A 27,121-nucleotide genomic window follows, 5' to 3' on the forward strand; every position below is an offset into this window, starting at 1 on the left:
CTGTGCCTAGGACAGAATGAAACTCTGCAAGGTACAGCTCTGCAGAGAAGAGCCTGGGGTCCTGGAGGACATCTAAGTCAGCTCAAGCCAGTGATGAAGGCTAACAGGACCCTGGGCTGTGTCAGCAGGAGCACAGCCAGGAGATGGGGGAAGCAATAACCATCCCCTACTCAGCACTCAGTAGACTGTATGTGGAATACCACATCTGATCTTGGGTTCCTAGCAATAGTTGGGGCTGGAGGACTTGACCTTTTGATAAGAAGCGGAAGGAGCAGGGCTTGTCGAGTCAGGAGAGATGGCTTTTGGGGGACCTAATAGCGGATCTAATAGCAACGTGCCAGTAACTGCAAGGTTATCAAGAAAATGGATTCAGCCTCTTCACTGCAGTGCAAAAAAGAGTGGATGAGAGTCATGTGGCCATGAATTCAAACAGGAGAGAATCCAACTAGGTATATTTAAAACAAATAAACAAAACCAACCAAACAAAAACAACCAACCATAAAAACAAACACTAGAAAGACAACTGCACCAGAGGCCCCAAGAAATTTCTGTCCTTAGGCATTTTCAGGACCCAATTGCACCTGAGCAACCTCACCCAAAAATGAATGTTTACCCTGCTTTGAGTAGGAGATGGGTCTATAGACCTCCCAAGGTCCCTTTCTGGCCAAGTGATTCTATGATTCTAACTGACAATTGCAGGAGTGCAAAAATCTGAGATTTTGGTCAAAGCACAAACATAAACTGGATTATACAAGAAAACCCTTATGAGAACTCTTTGCCCTTTCAAAGTTAGTAATTCTACATTAATACCAGAAACCACTTGCTTCAAATCCATTTTGCAGCTGAGGCTTAGATATAAGTTTTGATTTGTTCCTGATCAATTTTTATTGTTATATTTAATTAATTTTTCAGGTTTGCTCTGCAGATATGGTTCCTAAGAATACTTAAAAGGATAGAATAAAAATACCCAAGTCCTTAGGAAGTAACTCTCTGCTTCATTTCTGATGTATTTCAGAATTCAAAACACTGATGTACTCATTGAATTTGTAGTCCTTCACAAAGTACAAGAAAATTAGATTAATGAAAAACAGAGCAAACATCATTGATACATATTTCACAGCACCGAAAAGCTTTCCACTCAATTAATTTAGGCAGAGGTTTAATTAGAAAGCTCCTTACCCACCTGCTGAATGGAGAGCTTGAACTCTCTCCAAGTACTCATTTATTTTTTCTTGAATATTTTCCAAGTTGGACCCTGCCATCCCAGCATAAATCAAGGCTTGTGCAGCTTCCTGCAGGGAAAAGAATTTGAGACAAAGTTAATGTTTGCTGCCTAGAAAATTACCTTCCATAAACAGAGGGCCTACAGCAGCCATGAGCTGCATGAAAGCAAGCTCCTACATCTGCAAAGACTCCATGGCTGCAGGGAAATTCTGCTGGAAATAATAAGTTTCAAGTCATAAATGAGATCATGTCCAATTTCTCACACACCTAGAAGACTATAAAAAAACCTTTTGAGGTTATATAAGGCCAGATCTTAGGTCTGTTTGTATGGTAATGCATGGAATTAGGAGACTTTAAGTGAAGTTTTACAAGCATGCACTGAAATCAGTTAAATAAAGCTCAGAAGCCATGAACTGCCTTTTCTTTTTAAAGCTGCAGATTTAAGGTTAGAAAAAAAAGCTACTCACAAGTTACACACATTTAAGCTGATAATAACGAAATTAAACCAGTATAAAAGCTTTACAAAATCAAATTCATAGATTTTTGGTTTAGAAAGTCTTTTCTTTTAGTATTACTCACATAAAGCTATCAAAACTGGAAAGTCTACAAATTTAAAGTTTTCTAGCTCCTCAAACTTTGTTTTTTACATATTTTTGTGTACACAAAACACTGGGTATTGAGGAAAGTCTACTTCCAGGAGGGAGCTTAGGTCTCCAGCTCAGAAGCACAGTATATTATCCGCATTGACTTTTTCTGCACTGCACAAATCTACTAGAAAAGATGCCTTCAGTTGCATAAGCTGCCTGTCCGTTCACTAAATTTATGAAAAACAGGTAAGTTTTGGCAGGGTTGTAATAAACAGAGCTGACAGTCTCAGAAGCATATGGAGAACTGAAATCTGTCACTCACAAAAACGTAGCTAAAAACCTTATTTTGTCCTCGTTATTGACATGAGGAAAAAACCAAACCAAACCAAAACACAGTTAAACCACACTTATGTGGCAGTGCTCATCTTCCCAGCAGCAGCAGAAGAGAGAAGGTGGTGGTTACATAGCAGCTGAGTATGTGGGAAGCAGAACAATAACCAGAGAGTTGCTCCGCAAAGATGGTGCCTCCGCAAAGATGGTGCTTGAAGAGGCTGTTCTGCAGAGGGTGAGCACAGGGACATGGCCAGCAGGTCTCCTGTGTGCTTTGTGGCCGTCATTTTTGCCAAGCTTAAGAGTTTGTTCCCATACACATCTGCCCAGTTCGCCCAAGCTTAAAACTGATTCTGCTAGAGCCTGACCTTGTTATCAGGACAAAGTTTCACTGACAAACATCACAATACCAAGTACCATATACTCCCTGTCTACATCCATCACCATGTTACATCACATAAAATGTCCACAGCAACAGAAAGTTAAAAAGAAGTCCTGTCCCATCTATATGTAGCAATTACCTACCATTAAGGTCTAGCATACAACTACTTTTTGTGGGGGAAAAACATGCACTACAGATAGCTGCTCAAAGGATGTATGCATTTGTCTGTGACATATATCAAGTACAGGCTGACAAAACAGGCACTATATACATATATGTATACACATAGGGCACAAAGAATGAATGTAGATTTTCAAACCAATGCTGCAAAACCAATGCATAACCATTGTTGCTTCTGTGATTTCAAGCACAGCTATTTTGCCTGGTTTTAAGATGTAACAAAACCAGATAAAAGACATATAATTAAAACAGTCTTTTAGAAATTAAGGCTCTAAAGGACTGAAGCAGTTGACCAACTGTCTGCAGAGCCAGCATGCCAACTGCTTCCAGCAACAAGACAGACATGCAATTCAACACCACTACTGTTCTTGAGCATCAGTAGTGTGCCACAGTCACACTAAGCTAACTACTGGTCACCAGTTTGCAAGTTGCCAACTGCTGGTCAGACTTCGCAACAGTCTTCAGCGGTTTTGCTGAAGTCCTCAGGTGCCCAAATATGCTCCTGATGTTTCTGTAGAGCACCACTAGCAAGTTATCCTCAGCTGGTTCACATGTAGCAATCCTCAAGGGATCTATCAACCTTATGTGACAGCAGAAGTGAACAGCACTTGCCAGCCTTAGAAACTCCATTCATACAGGCCTGCTTGTTGTCTATCAGTAATGAACAGCAGCATTTTCCATGCTTCAGCCCTAAGGTCAAGTTCTTGCAGAATCCAGTTCAGCACTCAGCCTTCCTACATGCTTATTAATTGCACCAGCAACCTCTGAACTGCCTAGAGGAGTTGGTAAGAAAGTTGGTGACGGACCAGAGCTTGTTTGTACTGTCCAAAAAGCACGTAAAGTATCCCCAAAATAGTAGATGGCATTTTGTAACTGCTCTTGTTTAATCTAACATTGACAGTGATTCTTCAGGCAACATCCAGAAAGCCAAACCTATCTAGGCTGTATCATACATAAACAATTCTGCTCTAACAATATCTGCCAAGTTTGCTCTCCCTCCTTCTGATCACAATAGGTTTGAACACTAACAACTCCACATACAATCTGACACGCGTCGATACATAACCTTGGACTGCCAAGAGTCACCTGTCTGAACACCAAAAATCCTACCTGCAGAGTTTTGTTTCAAAGCTTTCCTCACACAAAATAGTGTCCATAATCAGGCTGCTCTGTGGCTTAGCTTTTGCATACCAGAAAACATTTTCTAGATTACATTCTTTGTCATGTGTAGCTTGAAGTGCACCAAGACACTTCACGAGGATATCACCCATATGCAGCAAGTGAAAAAGATTTTTCCGTACACTGTACAAAAGCACACAAGAGTGATTATTTGCACAAAAAGATGGTTTTCTTCAGAAGAGCATTTGATAATTTCTTCCAGATATACTGAAAAATGTAGTGTAATAAAGTAGTACTGCACACAGCTACCAGACCATGTGTGCATGCTGTTGCTGATAAGCACAGGGCTTATCAGCATTATTATGGGTAACTATAATTTTTGCATATATATATACTTTACATATATAAACTTAGTTCACCCTACATTAGCAACTACATAAAAAAAGATACTCCTCTTCCTGTTCTTTCACATTTACATGCATAGACCACCATGATAATAACACTATGCTTTTTATATATTTCAAAGACATCTCGTACTCATGAAGTAAAAGGCCAACTACAGAGCTGTTGGCAAGTTAATGGAACAGAATTACTTTGGCAGGATAATGCAATATGTGGAATGATTACTACAACAAGGATAAACACAGGCTTCAAAGGAATCCCTTCTCACGGGTGAGCAGTAAAGCCAGTGGGATAAAGAACTTTAATGTAACCTTGTAAAATATAAAGTCAACAAAATAAGACAACTTAAACAGTCAGAAAAAATGCATAATGGTTGCGCTGAAGCTAATAAATACCAGTAGCAAGTATGTAAATACTGAGCAAGACATTGAATCAACCTCATCACACCCCTGGTTCCACCAACATGAAGCTGTACCAAAATAATAAAATCAGATCACTAACAGAAAGAATATTAATATATGGTTAAAAACATGTCACTGGTAGCTTGTGATTTGAAGCTATCTTATTGCTGAGCATCTTGTATTTCACCATGTACTTCTCTACTTATTTGATGATTTATTATACACCTGAGTTGCTTCCCATTGCACACTTAAGAGCTTCAGTATGCCCACTTGCAGTTCTCCAAAATGCCCAGCGCTTACATCTCTAACATAAATTGGAATAGGCTTTCAGGCCTGGCAGGACTAGAGGAGAGGCCAGGAATCAAAGTGAAGAACCAGAAGGGCAGAGACACTGTTAGGTTACAATGAAGCTTCCCTGAAAGGAGGCTGTAGCAAGGTGGGTGTCAGCCTCTTCTCCCAAGTGACAGGACACGAGGACATGGCCTCAAGTTGCTCCAGGGGAGGATTAGATTGGATATGAGGAAAAATTTTTTCATTGAAAGCGTTGTCAGGCATTGGAACAGACTGCCCAGGGAAGTGGTTGAGTCACCATCCCTGGGGGTGTTTAAAAGACATGTATATAAAGTTTTTAGACACATGGTTTAGAGGTGGACTTGGCGGTGCTAGGTTAACAGCTGAACTCCATGATCTTACAGGTCTTTTCCAACCAAAACGATCTGATGACTCCCGAGAAGCCCCAAAGGGGCTGCGACTCCAGCAGCTGGAAGAAGAACGCCCGTACCCACTTTTTAAGTACCGCAGCTGCAGCGCTGCCCCCGAGCCCGTCAGCACACAGCAGCGCACGGGCGGCGCTCCTTCCCACCTAAAAATAACACGCAGGAAAAATACATTTCGCAACCTGCCCTGAAGGACGCTGCTCCTCCGGAGGCAGACAAACTTTCTACGCACACGCCCGGCCTTCCGCTCTCTTCTCGGCTGGAACCGCCACGGCTTCCCCAAGGCCGAGCAGCGCTCCGTCTGCGGAACACACCGGTGGAGGCGGGGAGCAGCGGGGGCAGCGCTTCCCTCAGCGCACCTCCCTCCGCCGGTGAGGCGAGGCCGGGCCGGGCCGCCGGGGAGAGGCAGGGCCATCCCTCCCTCCCCCAGCCCTCGGGGGGCTGCGAGGAGGAGCGCAAACCTACCGATAGCTCAAGAGCCAAAGGACGGCTAGGGGAAAGGGGACACCAGCGCCCTGAGGGAACCGAGATGCACCGGCACCCCCCCCATACCTTGTAGTAGAAGACCGCTTCCTGGTAGCGCCCGCTCTGGTCCCGCTGCACCGCCAGCTGCGCGAACTTCACCGCGTCCAGCTCCAGCGTGGCGGCGTCCATGGCTGGTTCCCGCTGAGGTGGTGCCGCCACCGGCAGCCGCACCCCGCCGAGCCGAGCCCACCCCACCGCCGCCGGCTCCACGCCCGCCCGGCTGCTTCCGCCGCCTCCCTGACCCGGCCGCCGGCCCCGCCCCCATGCCAGCCGCCCTCTCCCCTGGCCACGCCCCCCCTGACCTGGCAGCGGCTGCCCCGACACCCGCGCCCGGCCCGCCCCGCCCGGGGACGCTGTGGCCCAGCGCGCATGCGCGCATTTTTTTTTGACGGTGCAGGAGGATGTCTCATGCTGGGCAGGCGTGAGGGTTGTATTGCGCATGCTCGGGAGCGGGCGGGGTTCTTGCGTTTGACGGGTGCGCGTGCGCTTGGCGGTGAGGGGAGGTGGCGCGTGCCTGCCTGTGGCGGTTGAAGACCGGGCGCGCGGACGGTCGTTACCCACCCTCAGCCCGCCTCTGTCGCGATTGTGAGGCGCGGGAGAGGTGAGCTGAGCAGCTCAGCGGGTAGGGGAAAACCCAAGGGTATTGTTACTGTTGTATTCTAAAATAAAGTCGCGTGGGGCTTTTGGGGTTTTGCTGTGTTTTTGTGTTGGTTGGTTGGTTCTGGGGTTTTGTTTGGTTGGTTTTGTCTCAGTTTTTAATAGAGGTGTTTGAACCTTCTTCAGAGTCCTAAGCCATAGATGCAGGTGCTCTAGCCGTTGTTCGTATGAGTATAGGTTTGGGGTTGTTTTACCTTCAAGAGAGCATTTTCAGTGCATATCTGTGTGTCATACAACTGTAAAGCAGAAAGCAAATAGAAAAGGTGTATTGCACTGCCCCTTCATGAAACAAACAAAACCACCACGCTTCTGGTGTGCTTTAGGTTGGTAATTTTGTAACTTAGGTAACCTATTGAGGATGTTCAGGAGGTTTTTTTTGTTCTTTCCTTAGGTGCAGGTTAGGGGCAAACTGCTCTCATAGGGAGATGGCTGCTAGTGCTTAATTTCTTGTTAGCATTATAGCTGCTGCTTTCTCTTCTCCCCAGCTTGTGCTGCAGGATGAATTCCTGAGGCTGAGCTGGGCTGGGAGGCCTTGTCTGTAGCCTTCTGGAAGCAGTGTCTTCAGGGATCAGCCCTAGAAGTGTTGTGTCTGTGAATTCATGAATGGCTTTTTAGTGTGAAAACTGGTCCAGCTATGTCTACTTAATTGGAGGGGTGGGGTCTCTCCACAAGGAGAAGGCAAGGGGCAATTGGTCCAAGATAACACCAGGTGAGGTTTCATCTTGATATAAGAAAAATAAATGTAGTAAGAGCATCCATTTATTGAAATAGCATCCCTGGGGATGGGTAGTCACTGTTGCTGGAGGTTTTTAAGATTGTATTGGACTGGAGACTAGAAAAATCCCTTCTATGTTCTTTTTGCCATGGAACATTGAACCAGGAGATCTTTTGAGGTTCCTTCTGGCTTTTATTTCAGGCTGAAAGCACAGCTTATTGCAAGACATTGTTTTCACGAGATGTAAAAATACTGCCTGACAACTTATTCCGAAACTCACTTGTATGAGTGTGTGACTCTTCAACTTGTTTTCCGATGGTAGATTTAGGAAGAGGTACAAATAAATGCAGGAGTGCTAGGTACTGAAATACTAAAATGTACAGACTTCCCTCTTTGATTTTCTCATGTACAGAGTTAGTGTTCCTGTTCTGTCTTCTTCCTTATCTCTTTTGTGCTTTATAGACTGAATTAATATAAAATGCAGTAATATTCTGTGTAAAAGGTGACTTGGCCTTTGTGATCTGTCATGTAGGGGGAAGTTTTTGTTATCTTCATAGCTTTGATTTTGGTTGTGCTACTGATAAGGCTGGTTGATTCTGTTTGTTTTTTGAAGTATGTTTTATGCTATTTATATGAGCCCAGGAAAGATCCAGATTACACTACAGGATTTTTTTTATAAAGCTACACTAGTTCAACGTTCCGTTAATGATACTGTGAAGATGAACATGGAATTTCAGTCAAGGTCTGCTTCCATTTGATATTCAGACTTAGTGGCATAAATTGTATAGCCTAAAATTAATTGGTGAATCATGGCCTCAGACTAAACCATTTACTGATCACATGCAACTCTGAAGTATCCAGAGTGACATGCATAATGAAAAGGAGACTGAACTGGACAAATGACAAAACAATATAATTCTTTATTGAAATCTTCATGTCAAAACCACTTCTGTAACACAAACTAACATCTCTTCTAGCCAGCTGAGCTTCAGAAATGTCACTTGGGATAATTAATTTTTCACTAATTAGTGGTCACTAGTGATTGGCTCTCTTCTGATGATACTTAGGTGTTTCTGTTTCTCATGAATCTGCTGTAAAATTCTACAAGCTTTTAAATGAAGAGTAAGTTAGTGAGTTCTTGACTATGGCTTAGACTTCATATGTATCATTTTTTGCTTTTTGTTTGTAGTAGCATTTTAGTTTTGGAGCCAGATATTAAAATGTATTCCTTTTGTCTCTAGCTGAAGAAGTGTCAGTTCTTTCCATGTTGAAGTATCCCAGGCATTTAAATTTTTGTATCTATGGTTAATTCTCATCTTCCAAGACACTGTGCAGAAAATTACTTCAGTCATTAAGGTTGTTAAATATAACATGATGTTGTTATTTGTGCTGAAGGCAGTAATAGGAAATTCACAAACATTATTAGGGCTGATGATGATGGGCAGGAGCTTTGTTGCTTCAGTCTTTATCTTGTTCCCTCCAGCTCTTGCCTTTTTGCAGAGGCAGTATCAGATGAAGAAACTCAGGTCTCTGCTTCTCTTTCATACTACTTTGCTGCTAATTAGGCAGAATCAGCTCTTTGTCATTTGTCCTTCCTCTTTGAGATGTTTTCATCCCTTTTTTCCTTTTGTCTCCCATAATGCTATAATTTACTGTTTCCCAGCTCCTCCTCCTGCCTCTTGATTTTGATTCTTGCCTCTCTGCCTCTTTTTCGCTTTGTTCTTCCATATATATATATGCTGTAGGAGTAGACGTTTGCATGTTGGTGATGGTTCTTACCTAAGTTGTGTGTATTTCCTTACCTGTTTTCATTTGACTACAGCCATAGCTTTTAATGCTCCTAGGCATTAAAAAACAAAGACCCAAAACTTCGATGTAATTTGGTCTTCCATGTGTATTGCTACCAAGTGTCTGTGTTTGAATTCCTCCATGGTTAGTTGCCCTCTGTGTGTTGTGGCAATACTGAGTCAGAACACAGGCTACTCTAGTGCTGTATCCCCTTTGTTGCTTGTGGAAAGAGGACAAGAATAGGGCAAATTCAGTATAGTATTTTGTCTCAACTTCCTGTAGCCTGTGGATTGAACTTGCATCATTGCTTCTGTTGCCTCTTGCTGGACTTATTTTCAGTGAATTAGCCTAATTGTTGCTTTAGCACATTTTGATATTGACATATAAAACATTTGGTGGGAATGTGCTCTGTAGTTTAAACTTGTTATATGGGACATCTCCCTTTTTGAAAAAACAAACAAACCTCCCATCACCACCACCAAAACAAAACCAACAACAACCACTGAATCAACCCCTCCTGTTGCTCAGTTAATTTTTTTGCCTCCTCTCCCCTGCTTATGAGAAATTATGATTACACCTCATGCATCTCTTATGTTGCCCATAAATTTGTGTTCTTTTTTGCTATCTCTTTCTTCAGTTATTTCTTTCTTTGTACATTTAATCTCTGAGCAGAATCCTTGCAATACCTTTCATTTATCCTTGAGGTTCTTTTCTTTCTCCCCTGTGTTTTCTTGGAGATCAGGTGATCAGAATGGTGTGCAGTATTAGAATTTTATCATTAACTTTGTATCCTGGTGTACTGTTTTATTCTGTTTCTTTCATAATGACTCCTAACACTGTTTTTTTCCCTTTAACCACTCCTGAGCATTGTGTGATGTTCTGAGAACTCTCCAGAATGACTCATCTTTCCCAAGAAAGGATAGTTTTGCATCTGCCATGATGTACTTAATGTTGTGTTTTCTCCCCTGTGATTTAACAGCATTTAATTTCACAGGCTTTTTATTACATACACAGTGATATGAGAACCTTGCACAACTTTCCGTAGTAGACTTTCACAAACCAGACTATTTGTACAGTGGCACACCTCTTTTCTTTTCTGCCATATTCAGATAACTTCTGAGTTTTTATAGTAGTTGACTGCTTTGTTCAGAAACAAAACTTGGGTATGCTGTGTTCAAGTTCTGCAGAGACTGCCCCCATTGCCATTTTAAGAACTGGTATCCCATATATTTTACCGATGATTACATTTTCCTTCATCTCCTTGTTAAAGAAGGGCACTGTATGAGAACCTTTAATTCCCTCTGTATTGAACTGCCTTCCAAATTCCCAGTCTCTTATGAACAATGTAAGAGATTATCCTTTCCCTAGTGCTTTGCTTTCACAAGGTGATTTCAAAACCTTCTACACAAGATACTGTTTATATGCTGAGCCTGTTTTATAGCCAGGACGGTGTTACCTCATAGCTTCTGTGGACTGTACTGGTTTATGTCTAGTGAGACTATAGGTTCCTTCTATTTTTACAGTTCTAAGTACAGCAAGACTATGATAGTTGTTACTACTGTAAAATAAATAATAAAATTAATCATTATATTGGACCCCCTCCTTTCATGTCATTTTTATTATTTTAGTCATATTAAATATGTTGAATAATATCTTCTACTGTAAAAGATTACAGATTTGTGTTATCCAGCTTTGTTCAGTACAGTAAGAACCAGGTAAAGTTATTTTAGACATAGAGTGGTTGATATGTTAAAGACCTGGGCAGGCATTAGAGACATGCACAGAAGTGACAAGAAGTTAAGGAAGGCAAAATAGCTCACTAAACAATGACTGCTGTTCATTCAGAACACTGATGAAAATGAATACCTGTTTCATCACTAAGCTGTTGAATCTGTATACACAATTGTTAAATGGTTTCCACAATAATTTAATTAAATGTTGCCTATAATTTTGTTAGCTATGTAGGACCAGTTCCTTATATCTATGTTTCTGGGCCTGCTTTTGTTCGGCTGTTAAAGAGCAAATCTGTTTTAACAGGTGATTTGACTTTTTATGTATACATTCTCTAATTCATAAAATGTTTTCTTAGACTGTCTGATCTCGACCTATTTGTATGCTAAGTACCACCAATTTATTGTTACATCAGGTACTTAACTATTGTATTTTCAGGGCTGAACACTTTAGCTATTGATCATACTAAACTCCTTTCATTACAAAATGAAACTTTCCTTTGTTGAAGACTTCTGAATCTGAGCCCAGATCCCTCATTTCTACTGATGGTATTTTTATGAAATTAAGAAGGGAGGTAAAGCACAGCTGAAAATAAAGCCTTTTAGTGCATATATGGTATTTTAATTATTAATATGCTAGAAAGTACTTCTGTTGATAGGGCTTTGAATATATGAAGCTACTTGAAAAAAGTAATCCATTATATTACACCACTAGATGTCCATCTACTGTTGGATTGAAGACAGAAGTTTTTGCATAGTTAAAAGGCCAGAAATTGAACAAATACATTCTTAGTTTGGCTCTGATTTAGTTACAAGTGTGGCTGAAGGTACTTTGGTTCATTTTGGTTTTGAAGTTTTCTGGACTCAGTCAAAGAGATTTAGATTTGATTTTTTTGCAAACATCCAGTATCCAGACTGGCCAATAATGCTGGGTCCCCCTGCACCCTGAAGACTAGAGAAATAGCAGTATGAAATACAGAATGACATTACTGTAGGTTTATATTTTTTAATTAAATAACACTCTTTTGGCAGAGATTATTGCAGTCCACTAAAATTTCTTAAATTAGTTTGTTACAAAAAGTACTATTGATTCTGTAAAAGTAAAGAATTCCTCCTTACACAGTTAAAACACTGATTCTCAACTTTTTGGTAATTTGTGGCATCTGTTTGGAAGCAAATGGTCATGGTGATATGACTGTGATCCTAACCGTGGAAAGAGGGAAGAAAAGTGAGTAATGTGTGTTGGTAGAAACAATATTCCTCACCTTCCTTGTTAGTAAGTATGCTTCTTTTGGGAATTACATCTACAGATTCTTTCTTCTGACTGTGGTGTCTGGGAAAAGAAGCTTAATAATGAAATAAAACTTTATATTAAATGAGTTTTAGTGGAAAGCACCAATGACACCATGAGCTATTCCATTAACTAAGATCTTCATGTGCTATTTATGCACATATACATATATACACATATACACATATACACAATCACAGTGCTCTGTGGAATTTGGGTAGGTGGAATTCATTGGTCTGTTTTATATACATCAGCTGAAAGACTGGTATCATACCCTTTTAGGAAGAGACCAATCCCACATAGCACTCAAGCTTTGATTGCTCTCTCTGATTTGATAGCATGTTTAACACTCCTGATAGCTTGCAGGTATATCAAAATGGGTTGAATTTCAACTTTTCATTTAGGCATAGAAATGCCCATCAGTGTGGAAGGTTTGAAAAAAATTCATGACATTTTGATTTAATTTAAAAGGTCAGCTGAGTGGACTCTGGGGATTTTTCTTGGGAAATCCTTGGGATCACAGTAATGGTCTCTGTGGATCACAAGTAAGCAGGTTTGGTAGAAGACTGGGTAGCTTTTCCTCCTACCGATGCTGATGATAAAGTTGATCCATAAACATTGTCTTGTAAACATCCTGATTGTTTTGCATGACATACTTACTCTAATTAAGAAACAATTTTTTGCTTTAATTAAAAGGTTGCTTCTTAATAAAGTGAATTCTTGCAGGATTTCATCAAACATCCACACTCTTCATTACTGTCTTCCAGAGTGAGCAAGACATTGGATGGTTGAAGATCTTTTTCCTTCATGAATGAACTTCATTACTGTACTGATGACATTCAACTTAATTAATTTTGACCTTTTTGGTAAAAACATTTTTGTGTCCTCATGCTGTAAAGTTTAAGTGAAAAGGAATAAGTAAAAGTATACCAGAGAATAAGGAAGAACTGCTCAGAATAACTGTAATGGGAGGATGTGTAGGAATTGCTCCAAGACCATTTTTGACATATCTTGGTAATTGTTGCTCTACTGAGAAAGTTTGCCTTCATGAATTGATGCTGAGAAGTAATTTGTTATAATTTGGAGTAAATATTAAGCCTACATTTTCAGCTTTCCTAAGTCTTTCCCTGTGTGCATAAATACATTGCTTTTTTTACTATAGAGTATTTCCATTTTTAAGTATGAGCAAGTTACATGATTTATTTGAGTCCGTGTTTTTGCAGGAGGCCAGACACACTATTGTATGCTGGTAAGTAGACAGGCAGCAGGCAGGTCTCACAATGTCTGCTAATATAATGCCATTTGCACTACATAGGAGTGGAACAGAAAAAAATAATGACACTGAAGTCCTGAGGGCACAGATGTGTATGCAAAGGTGGATAGTTGCATATTCTAAACTTTTACTTTGTCCTTGAAAATTTCACTAGGATTAAGTTGTTCGTGTATATAAGCATTTCTACAGCCAGGAAAAAAAATAAATATTATATATATATATATATTTATATATATGTGTATACTCTATTTGAATGCCTTAACCTAGCTATAACTCTACAGCTATTGATAAAGCAAGCATGCCAAAAAATCTGGTCAGTTTTTCAAGTGAAAAGCCACCTATTTTTTCATTCTGTAAGTAGTCAGAGGCTCACTTTAGTCCTATGTGACAACTGTGCAGTATTTAACTGTGTGATAAAATAACACTGAATAGAATCTACTGTGTAGTGGGTTTTATCCTCATTGTTACAGTGTGTTTGCTCTGAACCACCAAAATATAATGAGTGAGTACAATTGGAAGGAATTAAGGACTGAAAAACATTACCTGAGAATGTCGCTTCTGGTCTGGCTGTCATCTTATAACCTTTCCACCTGTCTTATTTTTTTACTTACGCACTGAAAATTGTAACTTTAAAGCCAATGGGATATTAATTTGGTTCTCAGTTAAATAATGTCTACCTCACAAGACTGAATGAAAGGATGATGATAAAAATGTCCCTCAGAACTAAGACAATTCTTGCAGTATTTTTTATTTTTTTAAGTACTGCAAGCAAGGAAGTTGGCAATGAATGTGATCTGGAAACCAGAACTGGGACCTCTAGCAGTATTGGTAGATGAACATTTCTTTGTCTGTTTTGCTGCCTAGAAACAGACAAAGGAGCAGTTCAGAGCTGGAACTGGAGCAGACTGGAAGTTATAATTGTTTAGGATAAAATCCCCAGCGTTCTTTGCAGGAAAGAACACTTTGTTTCTGCTCTGTTCTACAAGCAACTTGTGCCTGTGCGTTTTTAAAGTGGATCCTACTGTTAGAACTTAACTTTAGGCTCTCTGCAATGATCTTCTTTAACCTGAGTTCTGAGAGGAATCCTTGTGTTCTCTATTATCATGAATTTGTCAGATCCTTGGTTTAGCAAAAATTTTTCAAATTATTTTTCTCTCCTCCTGGGAAGTCTGTGTGAGAGATGTGCTGCTTGAAGAGCTCTTGTCCTTAGGCAAGTATGAGTGTCATTTGGTAAAAAATAGTGTTGTTCTCTAACAGGCATAATGTTTTGCTTTTCAGGGGCAATAAATAGAATGCTACAACAGGGCTGTACTTCATCCATAGGGTGGCTTGCTTATCTTTCTATGGCAGTATTAGCATTTGGATAACTCGCTGTGAAAGTGTGAATGGCAACAGTTGATATGACAAAATGTACCTCTAAGCTGCTATCCTGTCTCTGACAAACAAATGCAGCTAGAGAAAGAAGAATACAAGAACACAGCAGAAATGTGGTAAATACTTAAGGATGTCACCTTTTAGCTCTAAGAGTCCCTGATCCTCATATTTAATGACCTGTGGTATATTTTATCTTTGATTTGTCAGCTCTTCCTTTGTGCTTATCTGAAGGCTTGGCATTCACAACATCCTGTTGCAAAGAGTTCCATAACATAAGCACCCAATACATAGCCTCCAGTTTTGCTTGCTGTGAATCTGTCACCATCTAGCTTCAGTTGTTGTCCCGTCCTTTCTTTGAAGAGACATTGTCTCCAAGCTGCCTTATAAACATCTGTCATATCATTACTCAGTTGCCTTTTTTCCTGCTAGACCAAATAGTCATTTTATACTCAGAGGTCTTTCTATACCTTTCATTTAGACCTTTTACCTTGCTCTGTGCTTGGATGAATCTGGTGAGTTATTGCTGGTCTCCGTAATCACTGTTATTAGTACTTCAATGAGGACATGGGGATTTGATTGCACGAGAGAAAAAAAAGAGCAGGAAGAAGAATACAAGGGCTTAAAACGTCTGAGTTGTCCAGTCAAGTTCTCTTGTAATTAGAGGCAACTGTGCAAACATTACTGCTTCTTTCTTCCTCATAAGACAACCTTCAATGAACTTAGGCTCTTGAATACATCAAAATTTCAAAACCAGACTGTGTCACAAGAACAGAAGTAAAAAGCAAGGAAAATAAATGTTTAGGTGAAGATGATACAGGTTATGAAACACTGAAGGGAAATGAAAAAAGTAAGGGTGTGTAGTTGTGAATGTTTTATTAACTTGATCTTATATTTATGTACCAATCAAGAGGGAAGTATTCCAGTTTATATAAGAGAGCTCAGTAAACTATTTTTAGGAACATTGCAGAGGTCATTTTGCCAGATGTTCTAATTTCCTTTCTTTTGTATGAAAAGTAGTGATTGCCAGAGGAGGAATTCATATTTCTGTAAAAGGTGGGGGTGTCTTTGAGGATTTTCTTTGCAAGGTTTGACTTCAGTAGTTACCTATGTCAAAAGCCAAGAGTTTATAGATCGTACAGAATGTATACCCATAAATTTTAGAAAACTTTTTCACTGTTAAAGTTGTAGAGGTTTTACTTTTTATATTTCCTGTTCTGAAATACTCAGACTTTTCAATATATGTAGTAGGACACAAAATTAATCAAATGGAAATTTAGTTTATTAGCTCAATGCATGTTCTAGACAGTGCATGTGCATTCAGATCAAGATCCTAAAGACACAGTGAAGATTTAATTAGCTGGAGTGAAAATGTAATGATGCAAGGGCGGTATGGTAGTGCGCAGGTAAGGGCAGTTGAGTTTTCAGAATAAGCCGGAGTTTGATCCCTTCACAAATAATCACACAAAAATTGGATTGGGCTCAAACCTAACAACAAAGTAAGCCTGCCTGTTGGTTCTCCCCTCCTCATTTTGCTTCTGTCTGTGAAGTACCTTAATGTTTCCATCAATGTATGCAAAAAGAAACCAGGCTCCCGAGAGATGTAGTTAAAAGCTTTGTTCTTCATCATAAGAAAATAAATTATATAGCAGTTTTCTTTTGACCCAGAAAACAGTATTGTGCTTTGACTTAATTAAATGCAAGGTCAGTCTTTATTCCTTACTTATGGAAGGGTATACAGATACAGTGATTTGTTAGACTGGAATGGGTTTAGCCCTAGGACTTGGTTGTGACTGAACATTTTAATAAGTTGTTTTGTAAAAATATGTTTGCTTTATTAATACAGAGTATTAGTTCACCTTTTGCTGGCTTCTGCAAAGCAGATTTAAAGTTCCCTCTAATGATATTCATATGGTGGCTTCAGTCCTCTGAAACTAAGAGACTGTCTTTTGTCTTCTACTTGAAACAGGTAGCCACTTAAGCCATCAGACTGTTGGCGTGGTAGCTTGTCTGTGTTAGAAAGGGTGGGAGTCTGCCCTGCCTAGTTTCTTATAATTTACTTCTCCTCATCCATTCTTTAATTTAAAATTAGCATTCTTGACATGTGACGTAAGCTGATGTGCAAAGAGATGTAAGTGCCTTGCAACAGTCATTATTTTGTATTAGCTTTGTTTGGGGGGATAAATGAGTTCAGTGTGTTTTTATGAAGAATTTTCACCTTCCCTTGCTGATGTATCAAATATGATTTTCCTAAGGAGTGAGGATTTCTTATCTGTACATGATTAAGCCATCACCCCTGTACTGTCGTGTGATGAATGTGACACAGGACCATAGTGGTCCAGAAACTTTTCCAAGTATTCTGTAGGTGGATACAGTTGGCGTGATCCATCGGGAAGGGCAAGCATTCAGCAGTGTCAGTCCCATACACTAACCAGTGGGCCCCCCAGGTACAGGAGAGAGTAGCAAAGCATTGCAGTATTTGATACCTGAAGTCAGTTGTTCAATAAAAGGCACAATGCAATAGAAGCTGTGCTGCAATGGCTGCTACAGCCAGTGATAGGTGTGATGTGCCTTTGAAATGAAAAGGATAGCTAATGAACCTGTATTTCTCTTTTAGGACAATGGAGTGTAAATGGTGATGCATCAAGCTGATGAAAATAAACATCATCACCCTTTCAGGTGAGAAGCTTGCCTTACAGCAACCTTTTTTTGGAATCTGATGTCAGGTTTATTTTAGAAAACTTTACATCTCACTGTAGTGTTCCCAGTTCAAATCTCTGTCAGTGTTTTCATTGTTTCGTAGGAAACTGGCATTTAGTGAATGCATTATAGGCCTGCCTCTCCACCTCTGACAGACCGGTATCTTCTAATTTACAGGAAAAGGAAGATTTTTTTTTTTCCCATTATCCTTTAATTTATCCAAGATTTTATTTATTTCATAAATAGAATTAATGAGACAAAACTATAGTAGAAGCTATACCATGTGGAGTTTATTAGATGAGCTTAATGATGTTCTTGGTGACACTTTAAAATTCATGTTAAGGTTGTGATGTTTAAAACAAAGCAATTGTGACAGACTTGACAGCCCCTGTCTTTATATGCGTTTGCACCATACATAGTATGTGTACGTGGGCAAAAGATGCCCTCCAAGGCAGATGTAGAAGTTAGTAACAAAATTTTTACTTCTTTAATCTGTTCACATCTCTGCTTATTTTCAGGTAAACTGAGACAATTTCTATCCAACTTAAAATTTGTGTGATTTATCACTTTAAGATGCTGGGTTGATGTGTTTTCATCCTGTCCATTGATTAAAAAAAAAAAAAAAGAAAAGAAGAAAAAATATGCATTTAAAGGTACACTCTGGGGTTAAAGGTTCTAATGCAGATCCTGAACAGTGTTGGGCAACTAGTGTCCCTTAAGTCAAATATTAAACTTCTTAGCAGAATCCTGAGCAGATTCACCTCACTTGCTGTGACCTTTTTTTTTGTTGAAAAAAAATAACTCTGCAGAAGGCACAAAAACTTCCTTAAATGTACATTGTTGAGTATATGTACTACAGGTGTTTGTGTGTTTCTGCCTTGAAAGCTGTTTTCATCAGAGATCTGCAGTCTCATGACAAAATAGGATGGTGTCAATCAAGTATGAAAATACTAGACTTGCAGAAGTGCATCTGTAAGAATGTACAACCATGACAAGGATGTTTCAGTCAGCGATAGTGTATATTTGCTGCCATTTAGTCCTTTGTCACTGCATTCTTAAATTTTTCAAGTGAATTAGCTAATTTTTCTCATGGCCAGCCCTCAGGATTTTGAGTTTAGTAGTAGCTTTGGCCATGGCATGTAAATTTCCAAATTTAATTTGGCAGTGATAAGAGCACTAGTTTTGATGGACGGAGTGTGTACAGAATAAAAGAAGAGTTATGAAGAAGGACAACTTAAAATTTGGGGCCTGGAACTAGTGTCATGATAGGATTGTTTTCACAATCTGTTGCCAGCAGTGAACACTGTGGTTTGACTGACTGCTTTTTTCTGGCTCGTAAGAAATTTCTTTTGTTTGCATCTCCATAATCCAAAAGTAGACTTGGTATCACTTGTCATCTTGCAGAGACTGTCCTGCTTCTGCCAGCAAACTGGAAGGAATGCATTTTTCTACATTAAAACCACTATATCTTCTCTAAAATAAATAAATAAATAAAGTGTGCTTTAATACGCATTGTCTAGAGTTCCCTGTGGTGGGAGCAGGGATAGATTCACTGAAAACATGAACTGTGTGATTTTTCTTCCAGCATTAGCCTTGCTTACAGTGGTATTACTAGCTCATCCACATTATGGCTGCATCTTGCCGTGTTTTTTACACCTTCTTCAGTTACTGTGTTCAGAAGGGATGGACTTTTCTCACTTTCACTGGAAATGAACCAAAAGATCTCTCTACTACCTTGAAATAGTGTGGCCAGTAGAATCACTGTTAAAATAGTTGGCCGATGCCAATGCCAGGCAGTCTAAAGTGCAATAGCTTTTCTTTTTCCTTTTAAGGAAAGAGTTTACTGGAGAGGTTGGAATGAAAGCCTCATCTGTACACCAGATCCTTATCTACTGTAAATTGTGGTATTGAAGTCAGTGGTGCTTTATTGGTTCATATCCCAAGGGATATGTTGGATAGGAAATAAAATTAAAGAAAGCAAAATTGTGACCTGTCTTTCCTGTAACAGCTGATTGCTATAAAACAGAAGAGAACAAAAAGTGGGTTTTGAGACTGTATGATACATAGAAGATGTTTTCTGGGGAAATAAAAGATCACACAGCTGTAGGTTAAAGCATGTTGAAAATAAAATTAAAAACTTTAGAGAAAAAGTCAAGATGGAGGGAAGAAGCCAGGAAAACCAAGGCACAGCTGAAGCTGAACCTGGTTAAGGCTGTGAAAAAATAACAAGAAGGGTTTCTTTGGGTACATAAGACAGCAAAGGAAAAGAGAGAAACTGCACCCCCCCCTGTTCTGATGAGAGAAATGGGAGACCTGGCTGCAACCAACGTGGAGCAGGCTGAGGTACTCAACCACCTTTTTGCCTTGGTCTTCACCATTAAGTGCTCTAGCCATGCTCATAAAAGAGAAGTTGTCACCAGATGTGGCTGTGCTATATATAGCTGATGAGCACAAGCTTGGTGTACTGTGTATATAAGTGAGAAGATACCTAGGAAGACTTGATATTTTTAATACCACACAAGGTTAAGTATTTTTAGTTAAATTAAATTAACTCTTTTCTCCTTAGGATTTAGTCTTGTACAGTCTCCCCTTTGGTTAATCTAAAGCAATTTTGTCTTTAGTCATTATATCTGATCTGGGCAAGGGAGCTTTCAGCATTTTCCTTCGAATTTAAGTTTGAGACATCTGAAACATTTCTGCAGCATGTACAGGCATTTTTCTTACCAAGAAAAAGTCCAAATAGATTTGATTACATAGTTGCTGCTGTCTCCCTTTCATTGAAGGGGTGTTTGAGTCCAGCATCACCAGGTGGTACTGGGACCCACTTCCATCCTCAACTTTCAGAGCATCCCAAGAGCTCTGCTTTCAGTGTTTGGAAGTAATTAGCATGCTTTAAAAAGGCACTGGACTGCACTTAAATCATCTGTATGTCATTATGTTGGATAATATAGTGTATAAGGGTCTACTTTTTTCTTAACACCAGATTAAGTAAAAGCATTTATTTAGAAGTCCTTTTGCAACTGAATTGAACCTAGAAACTTTGAAAGCAAAATTAGAATGTAGAAATGTAATTACTCATGTATGAATTCAATTGGTAAATAAAGGCATATGGTATTCTTGAACTGAAACACTGGCCAGGAAATCTTAGTAGCGCTCAGGGAATAAACACTGGTGCTATATTTGTTGTTTTCTTTTGTGTTGTCCTAAGGAAACAGAGGATTCTTTTTGTAGATGATGCTGTAGAGGCCAGATACCATCACTGACTCCCTGTGCATGTGTTTAGTTGTATGTTATCTCAAAGTTTTTTCCTACATAGGTTTTTTAGTGTGCATGAAGAACTAGTTTTCTGGATTAAAAAAAAAAAAATGTTGTAAGAGAGGTTGTGCACAATTCTTGCTGGATTTATTGGGATAAAAGTGACAGGGCTTTGAAGGACAAGAACTCAGCACCTTCAGTGCTACTCTGGAGGCTCATGATATTCCTGCATCTGTCAAAGTATTCCTGTGTAATACAGACTAATCATATACGACAAACTTTTCACAAACTTTTTTTTTTTTTTTTTTTCTTTCCCTCCTTCTTCCTAGTGCTGGAGTCTAGCGTTTTTAACTGAAGTTGGGAAGAGTTGTGCTTTGAGTGCTAGTTACTCTGAAATGCTACATCTGAAGTTAAGTACACTGTATTAGCAGATATTCATGTTTGTAACAACTTGGTTCCTTGGCTTCCCTCCATAAAATGACGCAAAAGCACCTTCATTTTGTAAACATGTTATAGTTCATTTCAGTGTCTAAAAGCTTGGTAATGCAGTATTTAAAAAAATCAGTGGACACTACTTTTTGAAAAATGCAGTACTTTGAGGGATGCCAAATTATTTTCAAATTGATTTCCCTTCAAGGAGAAATTGAAATTTTGGGCTTTTCATTTGGTTCAGTGTGAAGCCACATTTTAAAGTTCCTTAGCTGCTTGCAAAACTGTTTTTCCTGCTAGTACTCTAGTTCTAAAGAACTCTAATATAGTGATACTGTTTCTGAGGATTTTTGAGGAATGTTTGCGTATGCATGAACATTATATCTAATACATGGTGACTTTCTATCTAGTGCATGGTGAGTGTCACAGAAAGCATTTTTTAAGTTACCTGCCTAAGTACTCTAGACACCTGAGAAGGTGTCAGGTTTCCATAGTTACAGCATTTACTTTGGTTTGTTCTCACAGTGGGGCAATATATAAAATATGCTGTTTAATTTTAATTGCTTTTAAAACAGCTGTAGTTGAAAAGATGGTTTTAGTGGTTTGCAGTAAGGAAAGATAGAAAAGGTGATGTTGGTTTTTCAGTTTTCCAAGACTTATGGCAATGAAAAAAGCACTGAAAAGTTTCAGAGGAGACATTAAAGTGAACAGCATCCTGCTTTATTTCCTATTACAGAATATATATATATTTTGCATCTTAGTGAAAGCTTGATTTAAATTTTACTTACTTTCTTTAAAAGACTAGTATAAGCAATGCCTAGAAGTGGCAAGAAAGAGGAGATATACCTCACATCTCTAGCTACAAAATGAGAGTTTTCCAGTTGTTTTCAGGGTGGATCTTGTGAAGATATTCACAAGCAAAAGCCTTGATTCTTTCTAGCTCATGTTTTCCTGTTGTCAAAAGTGGTAGATTTTGGTAAAACTGTGCATGATTTCCAGCATTAAAAATAAGAGGACAATTAGGTTCTTTCAGCCAAGTGATGTTAGCAGAAGTTTTACATCTGTGACTATTGCAAGGTTACAGTTTTCTTCCATGAAGCTTTCATAAAACAAGAGCCTGCGTCTTGCCACCACCAGTAAGCTCAGATTGTTAGAGTCTGATTTCAAAGGTATGTCTAGCGTATTTTAGTGGATAACGTACTGGTGGTTCAAAAACTTCTGTAACATTATGTGTAAACTGTTGCCATCAATTTTGAATTCCCCATTTCGTGGTAGTTCAATGTGAGGTGACTTACAGTATTTTTATTCTAAAGCAAAACTTATTATAACAATAATTTGTTCCAGATGAGATGGGTTTAAGTACTTACTCCTTTGTATAGGGTGGTTTCCCACTCAGTATTCCTAGGAGCAGGAGAGTCACATCTGCTACCTTTCATAAGCGCTTTTGGCTTTGGGAAGCTGCTTTCATGAATGAAATGTTTGTGTTTAGTTTGCTTAATATCCTTTACTAAATGAGTCAGTGAAGCACAGATGGGTAAGGTTGATATTCTTAGCCTTTGTGCTGTTCACATTTGTCTACTTTCCAGTCAAAGGAACTGGCAAGAAAATAATGAATTACCTGTATTGTTCTCTGGGTTTATTTTGTTGGCCCATTTTACAAGACCTGTCAGAAGGCTTTGGTTTCCTGCTTTAATGTGGGTTTGTTGTTTTTTTTTTTAATTGATCACCTTTGTATTCCTTTCTATAAGCAAACAAACTTGATCCTTGGTACTGACATGATACTATGTGCCTTATGCAAAGTAGGTCTAAAGCCAGGATTGATAGGAGAGAAGGAAGAATGATAGCACATGTATCTCCTGTTCCATAAGGACTTTCTGATTTGGGAAAATTATTTCTCATACCAAGGATCTCTTTGGACCTCCTTTATTCTCTTTTAACAAATCCCTTAGTAGGAGACAAAATCACCTTGCTGTGAAATATATAAAAATATATAAGTATACATGTTACTGTTTAGGGTCCCAAATTATCACATGGGGTCCCCTTCCACCCTTCTTTTATTCACGCCAAAGAGCAAAATGGTTAGGAGTTTGAAAGCAAAGTTGTTCTGGGTCAGAATGAGTCATTACTAGGTAAGAACTTGTTTAACAAGGTTAAGAGACTTTGCAGCTTCGCAGCTCCTTTTACGGGGTTTGATTTTCAAATTATTTCCCCCATCTGGGATGAAAGGGGAAATATAACATTCTGCCTGACTTCTTTCCTGAGGAAACAAAACCAGGAGAAAAGTCTAAAGCCATGGTCCTGAGTGCAGAACTGTACATATTTTAATGACTACATGGGATAGTCTCGTTGAATTCATATGCTTAAAGACAAACTTTAACCCCAGCTGTGTATATCAATTAAGTTAGGGTGTGATTAATAAATAGCTATTTAAAGAGTGTGCAAAGTAAAGAAGTGAAAGCTTGTCAGGCTCTCAGAATAGCCAGCTCTAGTCTTAGGTAGATGTGGTAAGTATTCAGGTTAGATCTTCTTTTCAACTAATTGGGTTTTAAACTGTTTTATTGTATTGTGTAATAAAGATTGGCTTTCAGGGGGGTGGGGAAAATTTCACTGAAGATTTCCCAAAAGGAAAGTACTGGGGGTTGGAGCAGGCAGCAGAGCAGTTTCAGAAATTTTGTTATCTGAATCTTGAGGAATTTTTAGTTCTGATACCTGACAGGCAGCCAGGACAGCATCACTTGTCTACTTGCTTTATCTTCTCCTTGGGAAGGAGAGACTACAAAGCAATGGGGGAAGTGTAGGCTGGTCATGCTAAGCTAGAGGAAGGTGGGTAGATAAAGCAGGTTTTTAAATGATGCTGAGAGTTTGCATCCTGATCCTGAGTAACTATAAATACATACTCAAAAACTCAACACAGTTGACTTCAGGAGAGACTACAGGGGTATGGTTACTTTAGTTATGGAGACATCATAATTAACTGGGTTCTCTGATAGGTGCTTTGGTTTTGAGGGATCCTCTTGACTGAAGAAAGAAACTATAATTTGATTTTACCTTCATGGTAGGTTAAGAACTGTTTGAGGCTATGAGGATGCCAAGAGTCCATTTTCTAGATTTTGTTAATATGTACTCATTGCAACTTATGCTGTTAAAGCCAGCAGGGAGATACAAGTATGAATGATAAATAAGGCTTACAGAATAATAGCATGCCAATTATAAAGCTTTACTCAGAAAAGAAAAATAGACAATAAACTTATAAAAGGTGCACCAAATACTGAAATGGAAAATAGTTATGTCCATTCTTTAAAATCAAGTCAACAAGTGTGAACATCCATCCCACTAGCTTGCAGGCAGGCAGACACCAAATCTAAGAGTAAATGAAACTGACTTTCAATGTCAGTCAGAATTTCCATTTAAGACTGGGTGTAGACACCTAATGGGCTGGTTGTGTGCTTGTATGTACGTGTGTCCGTCTGTTGGGGGTATTCCTACCATTGTGGCCACATCCTTTCCAGCTGTGGCTGCTTGCCCTTCTAAATGAAACCGCTCTTTGGAACATCTTGAATCTTATGTTGATGACATTGGCTTTCTAAGTCAGGTAAGTCACCCAGGGTTTCCTTGCTTGAGTCAGTGTCTGGCCATGTGATTGCACCTGGAAACATTAGGAAACTCTTCTCTGAGAAACCTGCTGCAAGTAAAGCTGCAACTTGAGACATTTCAGTGCTAACAAAAAGATAATGTAATTGTCGGAAAAAATGTGTCTGTAGAGAGGAGATAACTGATAAAAAGATTCATTAATTTACAGAAAAAGCTGGCACCTAGAAAATATTTTACGTTGTTTTTACAGGAACATTTATCCTTCTTCTTGTATTAATATGTCTCGGTGGCTTAAGTTTAGTATGTGGACATAGGAGGAGAGTGGTGAGGTAGGAAGGTGGGATGGATTTCTCCCAGTTTTACTGTTTGGTGAAATCAGGAAGTTCCACAGATGAAATCCAGGCTTTCAATTTGCATTAGTGAGAGAAAAGGGGGTGGCAGAGGAAAGGAATAACTAACTGGCGCATGTGAGCTGAAGCTGTCTGTCTGCTACACACCAGGGCTTGGGCTTTTTCTGAAGACTTCAGAAGGAATGAAATCAGCATATAAAAATGGAAGAAATCTAACTGGAGTTCTTCATTAGGTAGGAGAAAGCTACATGATCACATTCATTTTCACTGGTAGAAATGGGATTTGAAGTTGTCATAAGAAAGATTGTGTTCATTCTCTTCGTATATACAAATTGAAGAGGGAAAATGTCCTCAAACCAGGGTGTGCAGGGAAATCCTGCATGCAGCATGGTTATAAATTATAGGTGAAAAACAGATGTTGCCTCAAAATCTCCACACTTTTAATAGTGTACTTAAGAAGTTTATTAATTGTGTATTTTGCTCTGACAGCAAACATCTACAAAATGTGTTTCTTTTAGCTGTGTAAAACATTGAAGCAGCTTAAGATGAAATTGGAACGTTAGTTGGTTAAAAAAGAAATAGATGCAAGCAATATTTTTGAAGCATTTACAGAATTCAGGAGTACTGCTGATCTTTTCCTGCCTTGAGAGTTATTGTATACATATTGGTGGGTCTCTGGGAACAAATAAGGAAAAATGCTGGCAGTAAAATAAGCTTTAAAATATATATCCTTTTATACTGTTTTCGAAGGGCTTTTAATATTTTTCATGCTGTTGTCTCCTAAAATAGCGTTAAAGTGGAAAGAAGTCTTAGGTTTTTGAGAGTTGCTGTCTTAGCATTTTACATAGATTATGCCTATATATATTTATATAAAAAACTACACATCTGCATCTTTAAGTAACTTATACTAGGACCTGCATATGCTGTTTTATGTTCAAATAAGTTTTGGAATTAACATATTCATAGCTTAATATGCAGAATTGTTAATGCTCTGTAACACTGCATGTTTCTGAGTGAGATTATTTAGGCTTTGATCTGCAGTATCTATAAGCTGTATGACCTGAGTTTTCCATTAAATTACTTCTTTCATTTTACTTTAGCAGACCATGAACAATATATGTAGAAGGCATAAAGTGCCTCTCTTTATGCAGCTTGTAGTGCATTATTGGAATTTCCAATGTGAAGTTAGGGAAAAATAAATGCTACAAGTGGGGAAACTAGTCAGCACACATTTTTAAATTGCAGTGTCACTGTGTATTTAAAGACGCTGCCTGATGTCAATAGAGGCTACTAAAGGGAAAAATAAAGAGCAAGTGGGAAATACATTCCCATCTGCACTCACTGTTTAGAAAGAGTTGGAGAGATTTTGCAGGTGTAGGGCATCTGACCCTATGACCATGGAACATTCTTGAATCATGAGGCTGAAAGAAGCTGAAGGAGGCACAGAGACTACAGCCGTTGAGGTATGGAAATAGTTGCATAGCTCAACAGTGACTGATTATTGTGTATCATATAACAGTAAGAGCTAGACATTGGTACGAAATTCTAATGTTTACATTACTGAGCAAAGTTTAGCCCCTTGCTAAAACAGTAACTATATTTTGCTCATCTGACTGTGGGCAACCACATACACCCCAGAATCATGGTGATATTGGTGCCCTTGAGTTTTTCACAAGCTCAGTGTTTTGCTCTAAAAATCTTCACCACTATAACTAGAGGTTTTGGAAGCACTGGTAGTATGTTACTTATCTACCTTTGAATATGTATGTTTCTAGCTGCATCGAGAGATCTGTGTTCAATTTATTAAAACCAGATAGTTCAGGACACTTACTGCTCCTCTGGCACTATAACTGTGTTATCAAGGTAGGTACTGCGTAATACAGTAATGGAAGTTAGTAATTGTGATGATATTTTAATGTTATTAAAAATAAAAATAATGTCTCAGTATAAAGTTTTTGCTTATTAACGTCTAAAAGAGGCTTACATTGTGAGGCATAGTAGTGAAAATAGATAACTGGAAATCAAATCTCTGTCAAAGTGATCAAGGAGAACTCCTAAGATGTTAAGTAACTATCAGGAATATGTACAGAAAAATTAATTAAATC

The 27,121-nt window shown here is 38.9% G+C and overlaps 2 protein-coding genes across 11 annotated transcripts in view; one reads left to right on the plus strand and one right to left on the minus strand.

The window, feature by feature from the left end:
- CAPN7 (calpain 7) overlaps positions 1–6,135 on the minus strand; it is a 34,243-nt gene extending 28,108 nt beyond the window's left edge. The window contains exons 1-2 of one of the 4 annotated variants that reach the window (XM_065051664.1): positions 5,894–6,135; positions 1,184–1,292 (exon numbers count right to left, since the gene is read on the minus strand). In XM_065051664.1, coding sequence (XP_064907736.1) covers positions 1,184–1,292; positions 5,894–5,995 — 211 coding nt within the window. In that variant the 5' untranslated portion in view covers positions 5,996–6,135. The remainder of the gene's footprint in view (positions 1–1,183; positions 1,293–5,893) is intronic. The other 3 variants (XM_005510687.3, XM_065051663.1, XM_065051662.1) reach the window with 3 other exon arrangements.
- A 185-nt stretch (positions 6,136–6,320) lies between these two features.
- LOC110356609 (collagen alpha-4(VI) chain-like) overlaps positions 6,321–27,121 on the plus strand; it is a 68,098-nt gene continuing 47,297 nt past the window's right edge. The window contains exons 1-4 of one of the 7 annotated variants that reach the window (XM_065051657.1): positions 6,324–6,467; positions 17,309–17,370; positions 25,167–25,249; positions 26,792–26,879. The gene's annotated coding sequence lies outside the window, so the exon portion shown is untranslated. Of the gene's footprint in view, positions 6,489–17,308; positions 17,371–25,166; positions 25,250–26,056; positions 26,480–26,791; positions 26,880–27,121 lie in introns of those variants that run through there. The other 6 variants (XM_065051659.1, XM_065051656.1, XM_065051655.1 and 3 more) reach the window with 6 other exon arrangements.

This window comes from Columba livia, chromosome 2 (assembly GCF_036013475.1).
Source record: "Columba livia isolate bColLiv1 breed racing homer chromosome 2, bColLiv1.pat.W.v2, whole genome shotgun sequence".
Taxonomy (NCBI): Eukaryota; Metazoa; Chordata; class Aves; order Columbiformes; family Columbidae; genus Columba; species Columba livia.